This window comes from Pelodiscus sinensis, chromosome 19 (genome assembly GCF_052426305.1).
Source record: "Pelodiscus sinensis isolate ZL-2025 chromosome 19, ASM5242630v1, whole genome shotgun sequence".
Taxonomy (NCBI): domain Eukaryota; kingdom Metazoa; phylum Chordata; order Testudines; family Trionychidae; genus Pelodiscus; species Pelodiscus sinensis.
In genome coordinates, this window is record NC_143070.1 from 269,610 (window position 1) to 289,852 (window position 20,243).

General features: G+C 68.5%; 2 protein-coding genes across 3 annotated transcripts; both read left to right on the forward strand.

The window, feature by feature from the left end:
• The first annotated feature begins 3,038 nt into the window (after positions 1-3,038).
• On the forward strand, positions 3,039-12,954 carry LOC149521997 (heme-binding protein 2-like). The gene is made up of 7 exons (XM_089771549.1): positions 3,039-3,080; positions 3,413-3,497; positions 3,669-3,744; positions 3,833-3,950; positions 7,634-7,767; positions 10,563-10,726; positions 12,747-12,954. The coding sequence occupies exons 2-7, from the start codon at positions 3,436-3,438 to the stop codon at positions 12,820-12,822; spliced, it is 630 nt and encodes a 209-aa protein (XP_089627675.1). The 5' UTR covers positions 3,039-3,080; positions 3,413-3,435; the 3' UTR covers positions 12,823-12,954.
• A 181-nt stretch (positions 12,955-13,135) lies between these two features.
• Positions 13,136-19,295, forward strand: TAPBP (TAP binding protein). Of its 2 annotated transcripts, none has more exons than XM_075917439.2 (8): positions 13,136-13,293; positions 14,413-14,619; positions 15,501-15,776; positions 16,023-16,367; positions 16,786-17,121; positions 17,473-17,562; positions 18,007-18,038; positions 19,132-19,295. In XM_075917439.2, the coding sequence occupies exons 1-8, from the start codon at positions 13,248-13,250 to the stop codon at positions 19,141-19,143; spliced, it is 1,344 nt and encodes a 447-aa protein (XP_075773554.1). In that variant the 5' UTR covers positions 13,136-13,247; the 3' UTR covers positions 19,144-19,295. The 2 variants fall into 2 exon arrangements, with proteins under 2 accessions (XP_075773554.1, XP_075773555.1); XM_075917440.2 differs by having other exon boundaries at positions 16,026-16,367.
• The last annotated feature ends 948 nt before the right edge of the window (positions 19,296-20,243 follow it).

The window sequence follows — 20,243 nt, forward strand, 5'->3', positions numbered from 1 at the left end:
GTCCGGTAGGGTGAAGGGATTGGGGGAGGGGAGCCAGGACTCCTAGGTTCTCTCCCCAGCCGTGGGTTAGCAGTGGGGTGCGGTAGGGTGAAGGGGTTGGGGGAGGGGAGCCAGGACTCCTAGGTTCTCTCCCCAGCCGTGGGTTAGCAGTGGGGTGCGGTAGGGTGAAGGGGTTGGGGGAGGGGAGCCAGGACTCCTGGGTTCTCTCCCCAGCCGTGGGTTAGCAGTGGGGTGCGGTAGGGTGAAGGGGTTGGGGGAGGGGAGCCAGGACTCCTAGGTTCTCTCCCCAGCCGTGGGTTAGCAGTGGGGTGCGGTAGGGTGAAGGGGTTGGGGGAGGGGAGCCAGGACTCCTGGGTTCTCTCCCCAGCCGTGGGTTAGCAGTGGGGTGCGGTAGGGTGAAGGGATTGGGGGAGGGGAGCCAGGACTCCTAGGTTCTCTCCCCAGCCGTGGGTTAGCAGTGGGGTGCGGTAGGATGAAGGGGTTCGGGGAGGGGAGCCAGGACTCTCCCCAGCCATGGGTTAGCAGTGGGGTCCGGTAGGGTGAAGGGGTTGGGGGAGGGGAGCCAGGACTCCTGGGTTCTCTCCCCAGCTGTGGGGTGCGGTAGGGTGAAGGGGTTGGGGGAGGGGAGCCAGGACTCCTGGGTTCTCTCCCCAGCCGTGGGTTAGCAGTGGGGTGCGGTAGGGTGAAGAGGTTGGGGGAGGGGAGCCAGGACTCCTGGGTTCTCTCCCCAGCCGTGGGTTAGCAGTGGGGTGCGGTAGGGTGAAGGGGTTGGGGGAGGGGAGCCAGGACTCCTGGGTTCTCTCCCTAGCCGTGGGTTAGCAGTGGGGTGCGGTAGGGTGAAGGGGCTGGGAGAGAGGAGCCAGGACTCCTGGGTTCTCCTCGTTACAGAGTAAGTCTCCCCCCGTTGTACCTCTGTGCCTGTTTTCCCTGCTGCAGCCTGGGGTGCTGCTCCCCCTCCTGGCGCAGAGGAGCTGGGTGCGGTGCGTCTGCTGTGCTCAGAGCAGGGCTCCCTGCTCCCCGTCCCCATGGCTCCCCCTCCTGGCGCAGAGGAGCTGGGTGCGGTGCGTCTGCTGTGCTCAGAGCAGGGCTCCCTGCTCCCCGTTCCCGTGGCTCCCCCTCCTGGCGCAGAGGAGCTGGGTGTGGTACGTCTGCTGTGCTCAGAGCAGGGCTCCCCGTTCCCGTGGCTCCCCCTCCTGGCGCAGAGGAGCTGGGTGCGGTGCATCTGCTGTGCTCAGAGCAGGGCTCCCTGCTCCCCGTCCCCGTGGCTCCCCCTCCTGGCGCAGAGGAGCTGGGTGCGGTGCGTCTGCTGTGCTCAGAGCAGGGCTCCCCGTTCCCGTGGCTCCCCCTCCTGGCGCAGAGGAGCTGGGTGTGGTGCGTCTGCTGTGCTCAGAGCAGGGCTCCCTGCTCCCCGTCCCCGTGGCTCCCCCTCCTGGCGCAGAGGAGCTGGGTGCGGTGCGTCTGCTGTGCTCAGAGCAGGGCTCCCTGTTCCCGTGGCTCCCCCTCCTGGCGCAGAGGAGCTGGGTGCGGTGCGTCTGCTGTGCTCAGAGCAGGGCTCCCTGCTCCCCGTCCCCGTGGCTCCCCCTCCTGGCGCAGAGGAGCTGGGTGCGGTGCGGTGCGTCTGCTGTGCTCAGAGCAGGGCTCCCTGCTCCCCGTCCCCGTGGCTCCCCCTCCTGGCGCAGAGGAGCTGGGTGCGGTGCGTCTGCTGTGCTCAGAGCAGGGCTCCCCGTTCCCGTGGCTCCCCCTCCTGGCGCAGAGGAGCTGGGTGCGGTAAGTCTGCTGTGCTCAGAGCAGGGCTCCCTGCTCCCCGTTCCCGTGGCTCCCCCTCCTGGCGCAGAGGAGCTGGGTGCGGTGCGTCTGCTGTGCTCAGAGCAGGGCTCCCTGCTCCCCGTCCCCGTGGCTCCCCCTCCTGGCGCAGAGGAGCTGGGTGCGGTGCGTCTGCTGTGCTCAGAGCAGGGCTCCCCGTTCCCGTGGCTCCCCCTCCTGGCGCAGAGGAGCTGGGTGCGGTGCGTCTGCTGTGCTCAGAGCAGGGCTCCCCGTTCCCGTGGCTCCCCCTCCTGGCGCAGAGGAGCTGGGTGTGGTACGTCTGCTGTGCTCAGAGCAGGGCTCCCCGTTCCCCGTCCCCGTGGCTCCCCCTCCTGGCGCAGAGGAGCTGGGTGTGGTGCGTCTGCTGTGCTCAGAGCAGGGCTCCCTGCTCCCCGTCCCCGTGGCTCCCCCTCCTGGTGCAGAGGAGCTGGGTGTGGTACGTCTGCTGTGCTCAGAGCAGGGCTCCCCGTTCCCGTGGCTCCCCCTCCTGGTGCAGAGGAGCTGGGTGCGGTGCGTCTGCTGTGCTCAGAGCAGGGCTCCCCGTTCCCGTGGCTCCCCCTCCTGGCGCAGAGGAGCTGGGTGCGGTGCGTCTGCTGTGCTCAGAGCAGGGCTCCCCGTTCCCCGTCCCCGTGGCTCCCCCTCCTGGTGCAGAGGAGCTGGGTGTGGTACGTCTGCTGTGCTCAGAGCAGGGCTCCCCGTTCCCGTGGCTCCCCCTCCTGGTGCAGAGGAGCTGGGTGTGGTACGTCTGCTGTGCTCAGAGCAGGGCTCCCCGTTCCCTGTCCCCGTCCCCGTGGCTCCCGTCTCGTCCCTTTTGTAACTTGATTCTGTTGGTTTTTTAATGTCTATAAATATTTATTGGTCTGTTGACGCCTGGCTCCTGCCTCTTATTGTTCCAGTGCCCCCGAGGGGGATAGTCACCCACGGGCAGCACCCCTCCAGGAATGGACCCCAAAATGGCATGAGGTCCCCCCGGCTGGGATCCCCTCCGGCCAAGTCCCCCTCTATGCCAAGCTGGGGCCCTGGACGCAGCCGGCCCCCCAACGCCCTGGCACATGCTGTTTTGAGGTTCCTGTCTGTCCTTGTTGCTGGTTATATCACACACACCCGGTCCCGTTACACAACCAGCACAGCAAGCCAGATTCACAGCCCAAAGGGGCTGGGCATGGGGTTATATAACCCCCCCCCCCCCGTGGGGCACAGGATAAAAGCAACCCCACAACTGGTTTGAGCCCAAACGCAGGGGAAGAGCTGGGTGACACTCCAAACGCTCCACCCCAGTGAGTCGGCAGGAGGGTGGGGGTTCAGAGCTTGCGGTCTCTGGATTTGGAGGGGTCCTGGAAGCTGATCCTTTTGGGCTGAGGGACTGTTGGGGGGCCCTGGGGGCTGATCCCACTGGGCTGGGGGAACTGGTGGGGTCAGAGCTTGGGTGTTTGGATTTGGGGGGCTCTGGGGGCTGATCCCACTGGATGGCAGGTGCTGGGGGGACTAGTGGGTGTAGGGGCCTACAGGCTGCGTGGTTTGTGGTAGCACCCCATGTTCTCTGGCCTTGGGTGCAATGGGGAGCGTGCGGGGGGGGGCGGCTCTCACCAGCCTGAGTCTCTCCCTGCAGCTTCTGTTACGACGCCCCTCAGGATGGCTCTGCGAATGGCCCCCCTACTGCTCCTGGCCTTAGCATGGGAGGCCTGGGGAGAGAGGTGAGCAGGGTGGGGGGGGGAATCCCCAAACTCCTTCCCCCCCCCATGCCACGGGGCAGGAGAGCGAGTCCTGCGCAACCCCCAGGGGCAACAGGACCAGTTACAGGGAGGGGCGGTCACGGGGCCAGTCCTGGGGCTGGGGGCCCTGACTCTGCCTATGGGGCTTTGCAGGGAGAAGCCCGAATTCTGCAGGGAAGTTGCTGAATGTTTCAACTTTGACCTCAACTGCACCAGCCCTGACTACCAGGTGAGGCCCCGGGGGAGAGGGAGACCTTGCTGAGACCCCCCCCATCTCTGGGGGGGGAGCAGGGACTCCCCCATGCTCTGCCCCACAGGGCCGGCTTTACCCCCCCTCAGCCTGGGTCAGCACCCGCGTGAACAGCACCTACGCTGCGGCCAAGGTGACCGGCTTCTGGCGCCTCCTCCGCTACATCCAGGGCCAGAACCAGCTGGGTAAGGTGACCCCCAGAGCCCCTCACGCAGCCCCCCCCCCGCCAGCCTCAGACCCCCCCCGAGAGATCCCCCAGAGCCCCTCACGCAGCCCCCCCCGCCAGCCTCAGACCCCCCCGAGAGATCCCCCAGAGCCCCTCACGCAGCCCCCCCCCCGCCAGCCTCAGACCCCCCCGAGAGATCCCCCAGAGCCCCTCACGCAGCCCCCCCCCGCCAGCCTCAGACCCCCCCGAGAGATCCCCATGTAGCCCCTCCCCCGCCAGCCCCAGACCCCCGCCCGGAGAGATCCCCCCTGCAGCCCCTCCCTCTGCCCTGCAGCCCCCCCCGCCAGCCTCAGACCCCCCCCGAGAGATCCCCCAGAGCCCCTCACGCAGCCCCCCCCGCCAGCCCCAGACCCCCCCCGAGAGATCCCCCATGTAGCCTCTCCCCCGCCAGCCTCAGACCCCCCCCGAGAGATCCCCCATGTAGCCCCTCCCCCACCAGCCTCAGACCCCCCCGGAGAGATCCCCATGTAGCCCCTCCCCCGCCAGCCTCAGACCCCCCCCCCCGGAAAGATCCCCCAGAGCCCCTCACGCAGCTCCCCCCCGCCAGCCTCAGACCCCCCCCGGAGAGATCCCCCATGTAGCCCCTCCCCTGCCGCCCCTCCCCTGCCAGCCTCAGACCCCCCCCGGAGAGAACCCCCATGTAGCCTCTCCCCTGCCAGCCTCAGACCCCCCCCGGAGAGATCCCCCTGCAGCTCCTCCCCCGCCAGCCTCAGACCCCCCCCGAGAGATCCCCCATGTAGCCCCTCCCCTGCAGCCCCTCCCCTGCCAGCCCCAGACCCCCCCCGAGAGATCCCCCATGTAGCCCCTCCCCTGCCGCCCCTCCCCTGCCAGTCTCAGACCCCCCCCGAGAGATCCCCCATGTAGCCCCTCCCCTGCCGCCCCTCCCCTGCCAGCCTCAGACCCCCCCCCCGGAGAGATCCCCCATGTAGCCCCTCCACTGCAGCCCCACCCCCGCCAGCGTCAGACCCCCCCCCCGGAGAGATCCTCCATGGAGCCCCTTCCCTGCAGCCCCTCCCCCGCCAGTCTCAGACCCCCCCCCCGGAGAGATCCCCCATGTAGCCCCTCCCCTGCCGCCCCTCCCCTGCCAGCCCCAGACCCCCCCCGAGAGATCCCCCATGTAGCCCCTACACTGCAGCCCCTCCCCTGCCAGCCTCAGACCCCCCCCCCCCGGAGAGATCCCCCCTGCAGCCCCTCCTCTGCCAGCCTCAGACCCCCCCCGAGAGATCCCCCATGTAGCCCCTCCCCTGCCGCCCCTCCCCTGCCAGCCTCAGACCCTCCCCCGGAGAGATCCCCCATGTAGCCCCTCCCCTGCCGCCCCTCCCCCGCCAGCCTCAGACCCCCCCCCCGGAGAGATCCCCCATGTAGCCCCTCCACTGCAGCCCCTCCCCCGCCAGTCTCAGACCCCCCCCGGAGAGATCCCCCATGTAGCCCCTCCACTGCAGCCCCCCCCCCCCTCCCCCCCCCCCGGAGAGATCCCCCATGTAGCACCTCCACTGCAGCCCCTCCCCCGCCAGTCTCAGACCCCCCCCGGAGAGATCCCCCATGTAGCCCCTCCACTGCAGCCCCTCCCCCGCCAGTCTCAGACCCCCCCTGGAGAGATCCCCCATGTAGCCCCTCCACTGCAGCCCCTCCCCCGCCAGCCTCAGACCCCCTCCCCCGGAGAGATCCCACATGTAGACCCTCCCCTGCAGCCCCTCCCCCGCCAGCCTCAGACCCCCCCCCCCCGGAGAGATCCCCCATGTAGCCACTCCCCTGCAGCCCCTCCCCCGCCAGTCTCAGACCCCCCCCCCGGAGAGATCCCCCATGTAGCCCCTCCCCTGCCGCCCCTCCCCCGCCAGTCTCAGACCCCCCCCCGAGAGATCCCCCATGTAGCCCCTCCCCTGCCGCCCCTCCCCTGCCAGCCTCAGACCCCCCCCGAAGAGATTCCCCATGTAGCCCCTCCCTCTGCCCTGCAGCCCCTCCCCCGCCAGTCTCAGACCCCCCCCGGAGAGATCCCCCATGTAGCCCCTCCACTGCAGCCCCTCCCCCGCCAGTCTCAGACCCCCCCCGGAGAGATCCCCCATGTAGCCCCTCCACTGCAGCCCCTCCCCCGCCAGCCTCAGACCCCCTCCCCCGGAGAGATCCCACATGTAGCCCCTCCCCTGCAGCCCCTCCCCCGCCAGCCTCAGACCCCCCCCGGAGAGATCCCCCATGTAGCCACTCCCCTGCAGCCCCTCCCCTGCCAGTCTCAGACCCCCCCCCCCCGGAGAGATCCCCCATGTAGCCCCTCCCCTGCCGCCCCTCCCCTGCCAGCCTCAGACCCCCCCCCGAAGAGATTCCCCATGTAGCCCCTCCCTCTGCCCTGCAGCCCCTCCCCTGCCAGCCTCAGACCCCCCCCCCAGAGATCCCCCATGTAGCCCCTCCACTGCAGCCCCTCCCCTGCCAGCCTCAGACCCCCCCCCCCCACTGGAGAGATCCCCCATGTAGCCCCTCCCCTGCCGCTCCTCCCCTGCCAGCCTCAGACCCCCCCCGGAGAGATCCCCCATGTAGCCCCTCCCCTGCCAGCCTCAGACCCCCCCCCCCCCGGAGAGATCCCCCATGTAGCCCCTCCACTGCAGCCCCTCCCCTGCCAGCCTCAGACCCCCCCCCGGAGAGATCCCCCATGTAGCCCCTCCCCTGCCAGCCTCAGACCCCCCCCGAGAGATCCCCCATGTAGCCCCTCCCCTGCCGCCCCTCCCCCGCCAGCCTCAGACCCCGCCCCCCGGAGAGATCCCCCATGTAGCCCCTCCCCTGCTGCCCCTCCCCTGCCAGCCTCAGACCCCCCCCGGAGAGATCCCCCATGTAGCCCCTCCCCTGCCAGCCTCAGACCCCCCCCCCCCCGGAGAGATCCCCCATGTAGCCCCTCCACTGCAGCCCCTCCCCTGCCAGCCTCAGACCCCCCCCCGGAGAGATCCCCCATGTAGCCCCTCCCCTGCCAGCCTCAGACCCCCCCCCCCGAGAGATCCCCCATGTAGCCCCTCCCCTGCCGCCCCTCCCCCGCCAGCCTCAGACCCCGCCCCCCGGAGAGATCCCCCATGTAGCCCCTCCCCTGCTGCCCCCCACTGCCAGCCCCAGACCCACCCCCAGAGAGATCCCCCATGTAGCCCCTCCCTCTGCCCTGCAGCCCCTCCCCTCCCTGTCTGACCCCCCCGAGAGCCAACAGCTCCCTGACCCCCCCAAGTAATTCCCACCCCATTGCCCCAGCCATATGCCCCTCTGCTCCCAGTTTGACCCCCCCCAGAGAGCCCACAGCTCCCCAACCCCCATATTCCCTGGCCAGCCACATGCCCCTCTGTGACCCCCACAGTCCCCACCCATATTCCTGTCAGGTTCCCCCAAGCCCCACAACCTCCCATGGAGACCCTCCAGGCCCCCACCCTCATAATAAGCCCAAGAATCTGCCAGGCCTCCACTGCTCCCCATGACCCAGGTGTCGGAGACCCCATGACCCCGAGAACCTCCCCCTCCCACCTGAGGCCCCCGAGGTTAAGGGGGGAATGCTGGGGGCTGGGCCGCCCCTCCCCCCCCGGGCTGCTTCATGTTGAGTGGAGCAGGCCCAGGAGGAAAAGGGGTCAGGCTGGGGGGGTGGAATCCGAGCAAATGTGCCAACCCCCCCCCCCCCAGGAGTGAAGATCCCCATGACGGCCCCGGTTCTGACCCGCGTGGAGCAGCCTGCTGGGGAGATGCAGGAGTTCACGGTGTCCTTCCTGCTGCCCGCAGCCCGGAGGGACCACCCCCCGCAGCCCACCGAGCCCACGGTGAGTGACCCCCCGAGCGCCCCACGGGCCTGCCCCAAGTGACCCCCCGAGCTCCCCACTGCTCCCCACGGGCCTGCCCCAAGTGACCCCCCCGAGCTCCCCACTGCTCCCCACGGGCCTGCCCCAAGTGACCCCCCGAGCTCCCCACTGCTCCCCACGGGCCTGCCCCAAGTGACCCCCCGAGCTCCCCACTGCTCCCCACGGGCCTGCCCCAAGTGACCCCCCGAGCTCCCCACTGCTCCCCACGGGCCTGCCCCAAGTGACCCCCCCGAGCTCCCCACTGCTCCCCACGGGCCTGCCCCAAGTGACCCCCCCGAGCTCCCCACTGCTCCCCACGGGCCTGCCCCAAGTGACCCCCCGAGCTCCCCACTGCTCCCCACGGGCCTGCCCCAAGTGACCCCCCCGAGCTCCCCACTGCTCCCCACGGGCCTGCCCCAAGTGACCCCCCCGAGCTCCCCACTGCTCCCCACGGGCCTGCCCCAAGTGACCCCCCCGAGCTCCCCACTGCTCCCCACGGGCCTGCCCCAAGTGACCCCCCCGAGCTCCCCACTGCTCCCCACGGGCCTGCCCCAAGTGACCCCCCCCGAGCTCCCCACTGCTCCCCACGGGCCTGCCCCAAGTGACCCCCCCGAGCTCCCCACTGCTCCCCACGGGGCCTGCCCCAAGTGACCTCCCGAGCTCCCCACTGCTCCCCACGGGGCCTGCCCCAAGTGACCCCCCCTGAGCTCCCCACTGCTCCCCACGGGGCCTGCCCCAAGTGACCCCCCCTGAGCTCCCCACTGCTCCCCACGGGCCTGCCCCAAGTGACCCCCCCGAGCTCCCCACTGCTCCCCACGGGCCTGCCCCAAGTGACCCCCCCGAGCTCCCCACTGCTCCCCACGGGGCCTGCCCCAAGTGACCTCCCGAGCTCCCCACTGCTCCCCACGGGGCCTGCCCCAAGTGACCCCCCCGAGCTCCCCACTGCTCCCCACGGGCCTGCCCCAAGTGACCCCCCCGAGCTCCCCACTGCTCCCCACGGGCCTGCCCCAAGTGACCCCCCGAGCTCCCCACTGCTCCCCACGGGCCTGCCCCAAGTGACCCCCCCGAGCTCCCCACTGCTCCCCACGGGGCCTGCCCCAAGTGACCCCCCCGAGCTCCCCACTGCTCCCCACGGGCCTGCCCCAAGTGACCCCCCCGAGCTCCCCACTGCTCCCCACGGGCCTGCCCCAAGTGACCCCCCCGAGCTCCCCACTGCTCCCCACGGGCCTGCCCCAAGTGACCCCCCGAGCTCCCCACTGCTCCCCACGGGCCTGCCCCAAGTGACCCCCCGAGCTCCCCACTGCTCCCCACGGGCCTGCCCCAAGTGACCCCCCCGAGCTCCCCACTGCTCCCCACGGGCCTGCCCCAAGTGACCCCCCCGAGCTCCCCACTGCTCCCCACGGGCCTGCCCCAAGTGACCCCCCCCGAGCTCCCCACTGCTCCCCACGGGCCTGCCCCAAGTGACCCCCCGAGCTCCCCACTGCTCCCCACGGGCCTGCCCCAAGTGACCCCCCGAGCTCCCCACTGCTCCCCACGGGCCTGCCCCAAGTGACCCCCCCGAGCTCCCCACTGCTCCCCACGGGCCTGCCCCAAGTGACCCCCCCCGAGCTCCCCACTGCTCCCCACGGGCCTGCCCCAAGTGACCCCCCCGAGCTCCCCACTGCTCCCCACGGGCCTGCCCCAAGTGACCCCCCCGAGCTCCCCACTGCTCCCCACGGGCCTGCCCCAAGTGACCCCCCCGAGCTCCCCACTGCTCCCCACGGGCCTGCCCCAAGTGACCCCCCCGAGCTCCCCACTGCTCCCCACGGGCCTGCCCCCCCCCCCCCCCCGAGCTCCCCACTGCTCCCCACGGGCCTGCCCCAAGTGACCCCCCCCGAGCTCCCCACTGCTCCCCACGGGCCTGCCCCAAGTGACCCCCCCCTGAGCTCCCCACTGCTCCCCACGGGCCTGCCCCAAGTGACCCCCCCCTGAGCTCCCCACTGCTCCCCACGGGCCTGCCCCAAGTGACCCCCCCGAGCTCCCCACTGCTCCCCACGGGCCTGCCCCAAGTGACCCCCCCGAGCTCCCCACTGCTCCCCACGGGCCTGCCCCAAGTGACCCCCCCGAGCTCCCCACTGCTCCCCACGGGCCTGCCCCAAGTGACCCCCCCACTCTCCCAATGGAGCCCCTCTCCCACTACTCCCTATGGAGCCCCCCCCACTGCTCCCCACAGGCCCTGCCCCAAGTGACCCTCCGCAAGCTCCTCACGGAGCCCCCCCACTGCTACCCACGGGGACCCCCTCCCACGCTGCTCCCCACTCTCCCAATGGAGCCCCTCTCCCACTACTCCCTATGGAGCCCCCCCCACTGCTCCCCACAGGCCCTGCCCCGAGTGACTCCCCCCCCCCACTCTCCCAATGGAGCCCCTCTCCCACTACTCCCTATGGAGCCCCCCCCACTGCTCCCCACAGGCCCTGCCCCGAGTGACTCCCCCCCCCCCACTCTCCCAATGGAGCCCCTCTCCCACTACTCCCTATGGAGCCCCCCCCACTGCTCCCCACAGGCCCTGCCCCAAGTGACCCTCCCCAAGCTCCTCACGGAGCCCCCCCACTGCTACCCACGGGGACCCCCTCCCACGCTGCTCCCCACCAAACTCGCTCTGTGACCCTGACTGCCCCATCTACCCTTGGAGGCTGCTGTGAATAACCCGTGTTCCCTTCGTTGCCCCAACCCCACTACCTGGGGGCTGCCCCACAGCTCCCTGCCTGGCTGGGACTCACTGCCTCTCTCTGGCCCAGGTTTTCCTCCAGCAGTTCCCGGCTCTGCCTGTCTACGTTCGCTCCTTTGGGGGGTGGCTCACAGATGCCAACCGTGGGGCCCACGTCCGGGCCCTGGACGCCTCCCTGGAACGGGACGCCCGGCCCTTCGAGCGCACCTGGCACTACGCGGCCGGCTACAACAGGTGGGGCAGGAGGCTGGGCCAGGCAGAGCCAGTGATCCCCGTGGGGGATGGAAACGCTTGGAGCCAGGGCCACCTCCCCCCCAGCTCCCCCTCCCCAGGTGCAGCTGCAGGGCCACTGGGGGGGCACCCCCGAGTCAGGCCCAAACCATTGGGGCATGGCCCCATGCTGGGGGCTGGGAGGGTTCTCAGATTTGGGGCTGTCTCTGATAGACACCTATTTTCCCCCTCCCCCCAATCTGCTCACTGTAGGGGGTGGGGGGCTGCTCTGAGCTACCACCCCCACCCCCTCAAACCTAGCGGGGGGGGACTTTGCCCCCTTCTGCCTGCCCCCAACCTGCCTCTGCTCTGGCAGACTGTGGGGGCAGCTCCAGGGGTTCTAGCCCCCCCCTTTCTCAGAGCAGCTGCAGGGAGGGGGCAGAGGCTTGACCCATTGCTCACAGGGAGGGGGTGAGGGTAATAGGACAGACGGATCCATTGCTTAGGGAGGGGGCAGAGGCTTGACCCATTGCTCACAGGGAGGGGGTGAGGGTAATAGGACAGACGGATCCATTGCTTGGGGGGGGGAGAGCAGACTGACCCATTGCTCACAGAGAGGGGGTGAGGGTAATAGGACAGACGGATCCATTGCTATGGGGGGGGAGCAGACTGACCCATTGCTCACAGGGAGGGGGTGAGGGTAATAGGACAGACGGATCCATTGCTTGGGGGGGGGGAGAGCAGACTGACCCATTGCTCACAGGGAGGGGGTGAGGGTAAGAGGACAGACGGATCCATTGCTATGGGGGAGCAGACTGACCCATTGCTCACAGGGAGGGGGTGAGGGTAATAGGACAGACGGATCCATTGCTTGGGGGGGGGAGAGCAGACTGACCCATTGCTCACAGGGAGGGGGTGAGGGTAAGAGGACAGACGGATCCATTGCTGGGGGGGGGGAGAGCAGACTGACCCATTGCTCACAGGAGATGGGGAGAAGAAAGCAGACTGATCCACTGATAACAGGAGGCATGGGGGGGGGGAAGAGTGCACTGGCCCATTGCTCACAAAGTGGGGGGGGGGTTATCCTCTGTCTGAAGCGGTGGGTTGCGAGGTGTGTGTGTGTGTGGGGGGGGGCTCGGCCTGCAGTGGCTATGATTGGTTGCTCTGCACCAGAAGGTGGGCTAGTGGGGCGGGCAGGCAGCCAATCAAAGGGCTCCAATTCACTGGTGCCACTAACCCCAGCAGCTGAGGGTCCCTGGCGCGGTGGGGGGGAGCATCGGGGTACAAGCTGCAGCAGGCAGGGAGGGGCCCGTTGCACCACAAGGGAGCTGGGGCTGCCTGGGCCCTGGGCATGTGTTACCCCAGGGCGGGGGTAGTGGGTGTCACTGGGACCTGGGGAGGGGGGTGTTCAGGACTCAGCTCTAACATCAGGATCTGGAGGAAAAGGGTTGGGGGGGGGGACTTGTTTGTGTGATACAGTCACTGGGGACTGTCACACCAAGGATGGTTACTGGGGTCGGTGGAGGGAGGGTTACTGGAGGGACACTCACCTATCACACCAGAGGGGAAGTTGATGGGGGGGCACATTTACCTGTCGCTTCACGAGGTGGGGGTTTCCCTGGGTGGACATGTTGTGTGTGCAATGTTCCCTCTCATTTTTTTCCATCCCTGTGTGGAATACATTTTTTCTGTGCACCGAGGCAGCTGTGATGTGTACCACCCCCGCAACAGCTGCTGCTGGCTCTCTGCTCGTCAGTCCAGTGCCGTTGAATTTCTCCTGAGTGGCTGCCCAAGCCGGTGGGGGTGTTATTAGGGAGGGGGCAGGTTTCCCTGTGATCCCCCCCAGAACTAGGGAATTAATGGGGGCTGGTTTCCCCATGGCAGTGGGTTCTGGAGGATTAATGGGGGGGCTGGTTTCCCTGTTACCCGGGAGCTGGGGGATTAGTGGGGGGCCGGTTTCCCCTTCCAGCGGGTTGGAGGGGGTAGTGGGGGGCAGGTTGGGGGGATCGCCCCGGGTCCTGACAGCTCCGATGTCTCTCCGCAGCCCCATGAAGCTGTTTGGCCGGCACAACGAGGTCTGGCGCCTGGCGCTGGGGGCCCTGGGCTGCGCCCCAGAGTGACACCCCCCGTCACCCAAGGGGAGCGAGACGCGCCGAAGTCCGAGCTCCCTCGGCCTGCCCCCCCCCCCCCTGCACAATAAAGCCCAGTGGCCGAGGCCGCCCTGTGTCCGAGGCGTGAATTCTGGGGGGGCCCTAAAGCCGGGCGGCGGGAGGGGGGCGGGCATGGCAGCCCCGAGCCCCAAAGGGTCTGCCCCGGGGGCAGAGAGCGGGAGCCCGACTGGGGCGGAGCACACGGGGGAGAGGGGAGAGGACCAGGGGGATGGGGGGCGGGGAGAGGGGTGCTGCGGGGGAGGGGCGGGGGGGATGGGAGGGGCTGCAGGAGCGAGGGGCGGGGCGTGTCCGTCTGTCTGTCCCGCCCGCTCCCCGAAAGCGAAAGTGAAGCCGGACGGGTATTTCCAGCCCTGCTGCGCCCCTCACCCCGCACCATGGCTCCGCTCGGCCCCCTGGCCCCGGCCCTGCTGCTCCTGCCCGGTGAGTGCGGTCCGGGAGCGTCCCTCGGCTGTCCTCAGCCCCCCAGTAGCTGTGTCCGTCTGTCCTCAGCCCCCCGGTAGCTGTGTCCGTCTGTCCTCAGCCCCCCCCCCCCCGGTAGCTGTGTCCGTCTGTCCTCAGCCCCCCGGTAGCTGTGTCCGTCTGTCCTCAGCCCCCCAGTAGCTGTGTCCGTCTGTCCTCAGCCCCCCGGTAGCTGTGTCCGTCTGTCCTCAGCCCCCCCTCCCCCCAGTAGCTGTGTCCGTCTGTCCTCAGCCCCCCCTCCCCCCAGTAGCTGTGTCCGTCTGTCCTCAGCCCCCCCTCCCCCCGGTAGCTGTGTCCGTCTGTCCTCAGCGCCCCCCAGTAGCTGTGTCCGTCTGTCCTCAGCCCCCCAGTAGCTGTGTCCGTCTGTCCTCAGCCCCCCCTCCCCCCGGTAGCTGTGTCCGTCTGTCCTCAGTCCCCCCTCCCCCCGGTAGCTGTGTCCGTCTGTCCTCAGTCCCCCCCCCCCAGTAGCTGCATCCGTCTGGCCTCAGCCCCCGCCAGGAGTTCTGTCCGTCTGGCCTCAGGTCGCCCCTCCACCGAGCAGCCTGAGCCGCAGGGCTGCCAGGTGTCCGATATTGGTGGCCTCTGTCCAGTAAAAAAGCCAGAATGTACATTTTACATGTCCCGTATTTTCTGCTTTTCTCGGACAGAAAACCGCTTGGGACAGTCTCCCCTGTCGCGGGGGGCGCAGGGGATTTAACGGGGGCTGCTTTTGTGGCTTGGTTGCTTTTTTGGGTTTTTTTGCTCAACCAATTTTTTTCCCCTGCCATGTTCAGTATTTTTTGTGAAAGTATCTGGCAACCCTACTGTCCGGAAACTCGGCTCCCCCCGCCCCCCTGCCGAGAGACACTGCGAGGCCACCTGCCGGGTGTCCTGCCCCATCCCGTGGGCCCAGCTCATTGCCTATCCTGGCCTTGCACCCCCCATAGGTCATGGGGGCAGGGGGTGCTGTGCTCCCAAGGGGCAGGGAAGAAGGGGGCTGTTTGTGGGGAGCCTGCTGTTTATTGGCGGGGGAGTCACTGCTGGAGAGAGGCATCTGGAGGGTCCGTGTATCCCCACTAACGCCCCCTTCCCGGCCCCCAGGGCTGGCTCTGTGCCTGGCTGCAGTGGGGCCTTCCCGGCTGAGCTGCTGGTTCGTGGAGGAGGCCGGCAGGGGTGCGGGAGTGATGCCAAGCGCTGTGACCCAGCGCCGGGCGCTGCTGATGCTGCGGGGGGCCAGAGCGGGGCACCCTGAGACGGAGCCCGAGTTGCCCCCTGACCTAGAGCCAGGCATGGTGTTCGATATTGCTGGTATGTGCCCTCTCCTGTACCCCCGGTTCCAGCCCCCTCACTATCGCCCTGCTGCCCCCGGGATACCCCCACATCCCATCTGCCCCCCCGTGTCCCCACATCCTGCTCCTGCAGTGTCAGCCCCCCAAAACCACCCTACTGCCCCCAGGTTACCCCCACATCCCATCTGTCCCCCCTGTGTCCCCACATCATGCTCCTGCAGTGTCAGCCCCCCAAAACCACCCTACTGCCCCCAGGTTACCCCCACATCCCATCTGTCCCCCCTGTGTCCCCACATCATGCTCCTGCAGTGTCAGCCCCCCAAAACCACCCTACTGCCCCCAGGTTACCCCCACATCCCATCTGCCCCCCCTGTGTCCCCACATCCTGCTCCTGCAGTGTCAGCCCCCCAATACCACCCTACTGCCCCCTGGGGTACCTCCACATCCCATCTGCCCCCCCATATCCCCACATCCTGCTCCTCCAGTGCCAGCCCCCCGATACCACCCTACTGCCCCCGGGATACCCCCACATCCCATCTGCCCCACCTGTGTCCCCACATCCTGCTCCTCCAGTGCCAGCCCCCCGATACCACCCTACTGCCCCCAGGTTACCTCCACATCCCATCTGCCCCCCCGTATCCCCACATCCTGCTCCTCCAGTGCCAGCCCCCCGATACCACCCTACTGCCCCCGGGATACCCCCACATCCCATCTGCCCCCCCGTACTCCCACCCACTGCTCCTCCAGTGCCAGCCCCCTGACACCGCCCAGCTTCTCCCCTCTGCCCCTCCACACTCTCCTCTCACAGCCCCGTCTTTCCCATTCTCCCAAGTGCCTCCCGCCCCCGGCGTCCGGTGCCCTGGTGAGATGGGCACTGGGGTCTCTGTCTCTCTCCCTCAGACTCCGCAGGGGCCCTGCGCCGGGTCCCCCTGCCAGCGGGGGGGCACCCCAAGGAGGGGGAGCTGCCGTCCTGTGAGATCAACGCCTACGCGCCGCAGGAGGCCCACGTGCCCTGGGCAGCCGGCCTGACCCCCGAGCACCGCAGCCCCCCGGGCCTGGGGGGGCCCTGGTTCATCAGCAGCGTCCAGGCCCCCGCCCGGGGCTATGGGGTCAGCACCGTCCTCAAGGCTGAGGAGGCAGCGGGGGCCCAGCCACCAGCAGTCACCATGGCAACTGGTAACCAGGGGAACTAGGGTGGGGAGCAGGGGGAGCCCCTCAGAACCCTGCTGTGGGCACCTCCCGTCTCCTTGGGGCTCCACTTCCTGCCGTGGGGCTCACAGCGCATCCCCAGGGCACTGTCCACATGGTGCTCACAGCCCTGCCCTCCCCTGGGGCACTACGTGAAGCTCGCAGCAGGGTCCTCTGCCCTGTGGCACTGTTCCCGTGGTGCTCACAGCGGTAACCCCCCATCTCTCCCCTCAGCAGTGCTCTCCGTGTTCTCCCGCACCCCCCAGCTGCGCTCCCGCCTGGGCCGCGACGTGCTGCTGGACTGTGGCTTTGCGGCCCCGCCCGGCCCCTTCTCGGTGGAGTGGCGCTACCAGTACCGGGGGGCCGGGCGCGTGGTGCTGGCCTATGATGGGCGGGCAGCCCGGGCCCATGTGGCCGAGGAAGGGGCGCAGCTGTTCCTGGAGGAGGGGCAGGCGGGCACGGACACCAACGTCTCCCTGCGGCTGCACCAGGTCGGGGTGCGGCACGAAGGCACCTACATCTGCACCATCTACCTGCCCCACTTGCACGCCCAGCAGGCCTTGGAGCTGCGCATCGCTGGTGAGTCTGGGGGGCCTCACGCTCCTGCCTCTGTGCCCCGGGGCGTCTCCTGCCCCCCCAGCCTGGTGACACACGTCTGACTCTGTGCCGATGCTCCCACATCCTGTGCTGTGAACCCCAATATTTACCCCTGAGGTGGAGGGGTCCCAGAGCTACCCACATTGGCCCAAGTACCCCTAGACACACAGGCGCTGAGGATGCTGGACAGGGTTGAATGGGACTGATCGCGAATTCCTCCTTCCTCCCAGAGCTGCCTGTGGTGGCACTGGACCCTGTGCCCCCCATGAGGGCGTAGCTCCTCTCCCCCTCCAGGTCACCCTGCACCCCAGCCCTGTCTGGGCCTGCCAGGGGAAGAGGGGCACAAGGCTGGTCCGCGGAGGCCGGTACGGGACCAGTTTCTAAGCTGCTTTCCCCTCAGAGCCCCCTGTGGTGACGCTGCGCCCTGACCCCCTGATGGTGAGCCCTGGGGCGCCGGCTGAGCTGTCCTGCGAGATCTCGGGCTATTTCCCCTTGGACGTGGCGGTGAGCTGGCTGCGCCGGGGCCCAGGCGAGACGGGGGGCGACCTCCTAGAGTACGTGACTGAGACCTGGGAGTCCGGGCATCGGCGTGGCCCCGACGGCACCTACAGCCTGAGCAGCTTTGCCCGCCTGGCGCCCATCCGGACCAGCGACCATGGAGCCACCTACAGCTGCCACGTGACCCACACTGCCCTGGCCACGCCTGTCCGGAAGAGTGTCCAGCTCCGTGTGGCAGGTGGGGCCGGGGCCAGGGGCCATGGCAGGCAATGGGCGGGCTGAGGAGAGAGCAGGGAGGGGGTGACTCTGGAGGTGGGTGCTGGGGGCTCAGGGGGGATGGAGGGGAGAGCGGGGAGGGGGTGACGCTGGAGGTGGGTGCTGGGGGCTCAGGGGGGATGGAGGGGAGAGCGGGGAGGGGGTGACGCTGGAGGTGGGTGCTGGGGGATCGGGGGGATGGAGGGGAGAGCAGGGAGGGGGTGACGCTGGAGGTGGGTGCTGGGGGATCGGGGGGATGGAGGGGGTAGCACAGGGCATGGGGGGAGGGCTGCCGTGGGGGGGTGTCTCAGTCTCACACACGCACCTGCCCCAGGTGCCACGGGCCCCTCCCTGGAGGACGCCATCGGGATGTTCCTGGCTGCGTTCCTGCTCTACGGGCTCTTCCGCTTCCTCGGAAACAAGGGTGCGTCTCCCCCCAGTGTCACGCCCCCCCAGGTCCCACCTACGCCCCCCACCTCCTCGAAAACAAGGGTGTCCCCCCCAGCATCACCCTTCCCCCCATGCAAATCCTCTGCTACAAAGGTCAGTGCTTCCCTGGCCTCATTCACCCGCCCCACCTCCTAGCAGCCCCCTGCCATCTTCCACTGCACCCCCAACCAGCCAGCCTCCTCTGCAATATCCCCCCCTCTGACTCCCTGTGCCTGCCTCTCCCCCAGCTACCCCCGGCCTGCCCACTGCATCCCAGTCCGCCCCCTGCACCTCTCTCCACCAGAGCTGCTGTGTCCCAATGTCCCTCAGACCCCCCAGCCTCGCCTGTACCCCCATGGACAGGGCTATAGAGCACCTGCCCCCCGTTCTCACTGCTCCTGCCGGGGGTGGCTCACTCCTGTCTCCCTTCCTTTTTCAGTCTGCCCAGCCGGAGCTGAAGAGAAAACCAAGGTAAATACCCCCCAGCCTGTGCCCCACAGCGCTCCTGCCCCTTGCCCCACAGCGCCCCCCTGCTGGGCGAGGCTGGGCGCTCCTGCCCCACAGCGCCCCCTGCTAGGCGACACTGGGAGCTCCCCCTCCACAGCCAGTGTCTTGCCCCTCAGCACCCCCTGCTGGATGAGGCGGGGAGCTCCCCTCCCCCTATCCCCCACAGCCAGTGTCCTGCCCCACAGCGCCCCCTGCTGGGCGACACTGGGAGCTCCCCCTCCACAGCCAGTGTCCTGCCCCTCAGCACCCCCTGCTGGATGAGGCACGGAGCTCCCTTCCCCCTATCCCCCACAGCCAGTGTCCTGCCCCACAGCACCCCCTGCTGGATGAGGCGGGGAGCTCCCCTCCCCCTATCCCCCACAGCCAGTGTCCTGCCCCACAGCGCCCCCTGCTAGGCGACACTGGGAGCTCCCCCTCCACAGCCAGTGTCCTGCCCCTCAGCACCCCCTGCTGGATGAGGTGGGGAGCTCCCCTCTCCCTATCCCCCACAGCCAGTGTCCTGCCCCACAGCGCCCCCTGCTGGGCGACACTGGGAGCTCCCCCTCCACAGCCAGTGTCCTGCCCCTCAGCACCCCCTGCTGGATGAGGTGGGGAGCTCCCCTCTCCCTATCCCCCACAGCCAGTGTCCTGCCCCACAGCGCCCCCTGCTGGGCGACACTGGGAGCTCCCCCTCCACAGCCAGTGTCCTGCCCCTCAGCACCCCCTGCTGGATGAGGCGCGGAGCTCCCTTCCCCCTATCCCCCACAGCCAGTGTCCTGCCCCACAGCACCCCCTGCTGGATGAGGCGGGGAGCTCCCCTCCCCCTATCCCCCACAGCCAGTGTCCTGCCCCACAGCGCCCCCTGCTAGGCGACACTGGGAGCTCCCCCTCCACAGCCAGTGTCCTGCCCCTCAGCACCCCCTGCTGGGCGACTCTGGGCTCTCTCCCCCAGCCAAGTGCCCTGCCCCACAGCACCCCCTGCTGGGCAAGGCCAGGAGCTCCCCCCACAGTTAGTTCCTGACCCACAGTGTCCCCTGGATTTTGTGGTGTGATTCTTACATGACGCTTCTCCCCACAGAAATCAGAGTGAGACATGCCAAGGGCAGCGGAGATTTTGGGGCCTGATCTGTGACCCCCAAAACAAGACTGTGACCCCAGGACAGGAACCAGTGTTGTGGGGCTCAATGGACAGTGAAGGGCAATTTCCTTTCCCCTATGCCCGCTGTGCCGCCAGGCCCCACCCCCATCCTCCCTCACCATGCAGCCGCCTCCCCTGCTGCTCCCCCTGCCCCTCTTGGCCTGCTTTCCCCATGCCTCCCCTGCTGCCCGCCCCCCCCCCCCCCGGCACACGGCCTGCTCTGGGAAAGGTGGCGGCTGCTGTTCTGCACTGTGGGGCCTTTGGCCCCAGAAATAAAGCTATTTTCCTGGGACACCCCAACTCCTGCCTGGGCCTCGTCATCTCTCAGCCCCACCCCCCTGGAGCCTTCCTCAGCAGAGAGCTGCACCCCACGCCCCCATCTCCTGCCTCAGCAGGAAATCTCCCCTCCCGGCGCATCCCTGGGCCCTCCTCGCCAGGGCCCCTCAGGTTCAGAGACCCAGTAGCAAGGAGTTCCACAGGCCCTTCCCGACATCTTTTGCTATCTGAGGTTGCTCCCATTCCCCTCTGTGATAGGGGGTCTGGTATGTCCTGGTCTTTACTCCCCCCCTTCCCTGTCTAAGCTCTGCCCGCCCCAGCTGGGCTTGTAAGGGGCAGTGGGGCAGAGGGAGGTGTGACTTCCTGCTGCAGGGAGACAGGAAGGCAGCCCTATTGTTTGGCTTCCTCCCCTCTGGGGCCAGGGAAGAATATAGAGACCAGAGGTCCCAGATCCCAAGTGGAGGAGGGAATATATGGACTGGAGTACTGGGAAACATGGATCTGGATCCCAAGGGGAGGGGAAAGTGTATGGACCAGAGAGCTGGGAAACATGGATCTGGATCCTGAGAGGAGGGGAGAGTGTATGGACCGGAGAGCCAGGGAACACGGATCTGGATCCTGAGAGCAGAGGAGAGTGTATGGACCGGAGAGCTGGGAAACACGGAACTGGATCCTGAGAGGAGGGGAGAGTGTATGGACCGGAGAGCCGGGAAACACGGAACTGGATCCTGAGAGGAGGGGAGAGTGTATGGACCGGAGAGCCGGGAAACACGGAA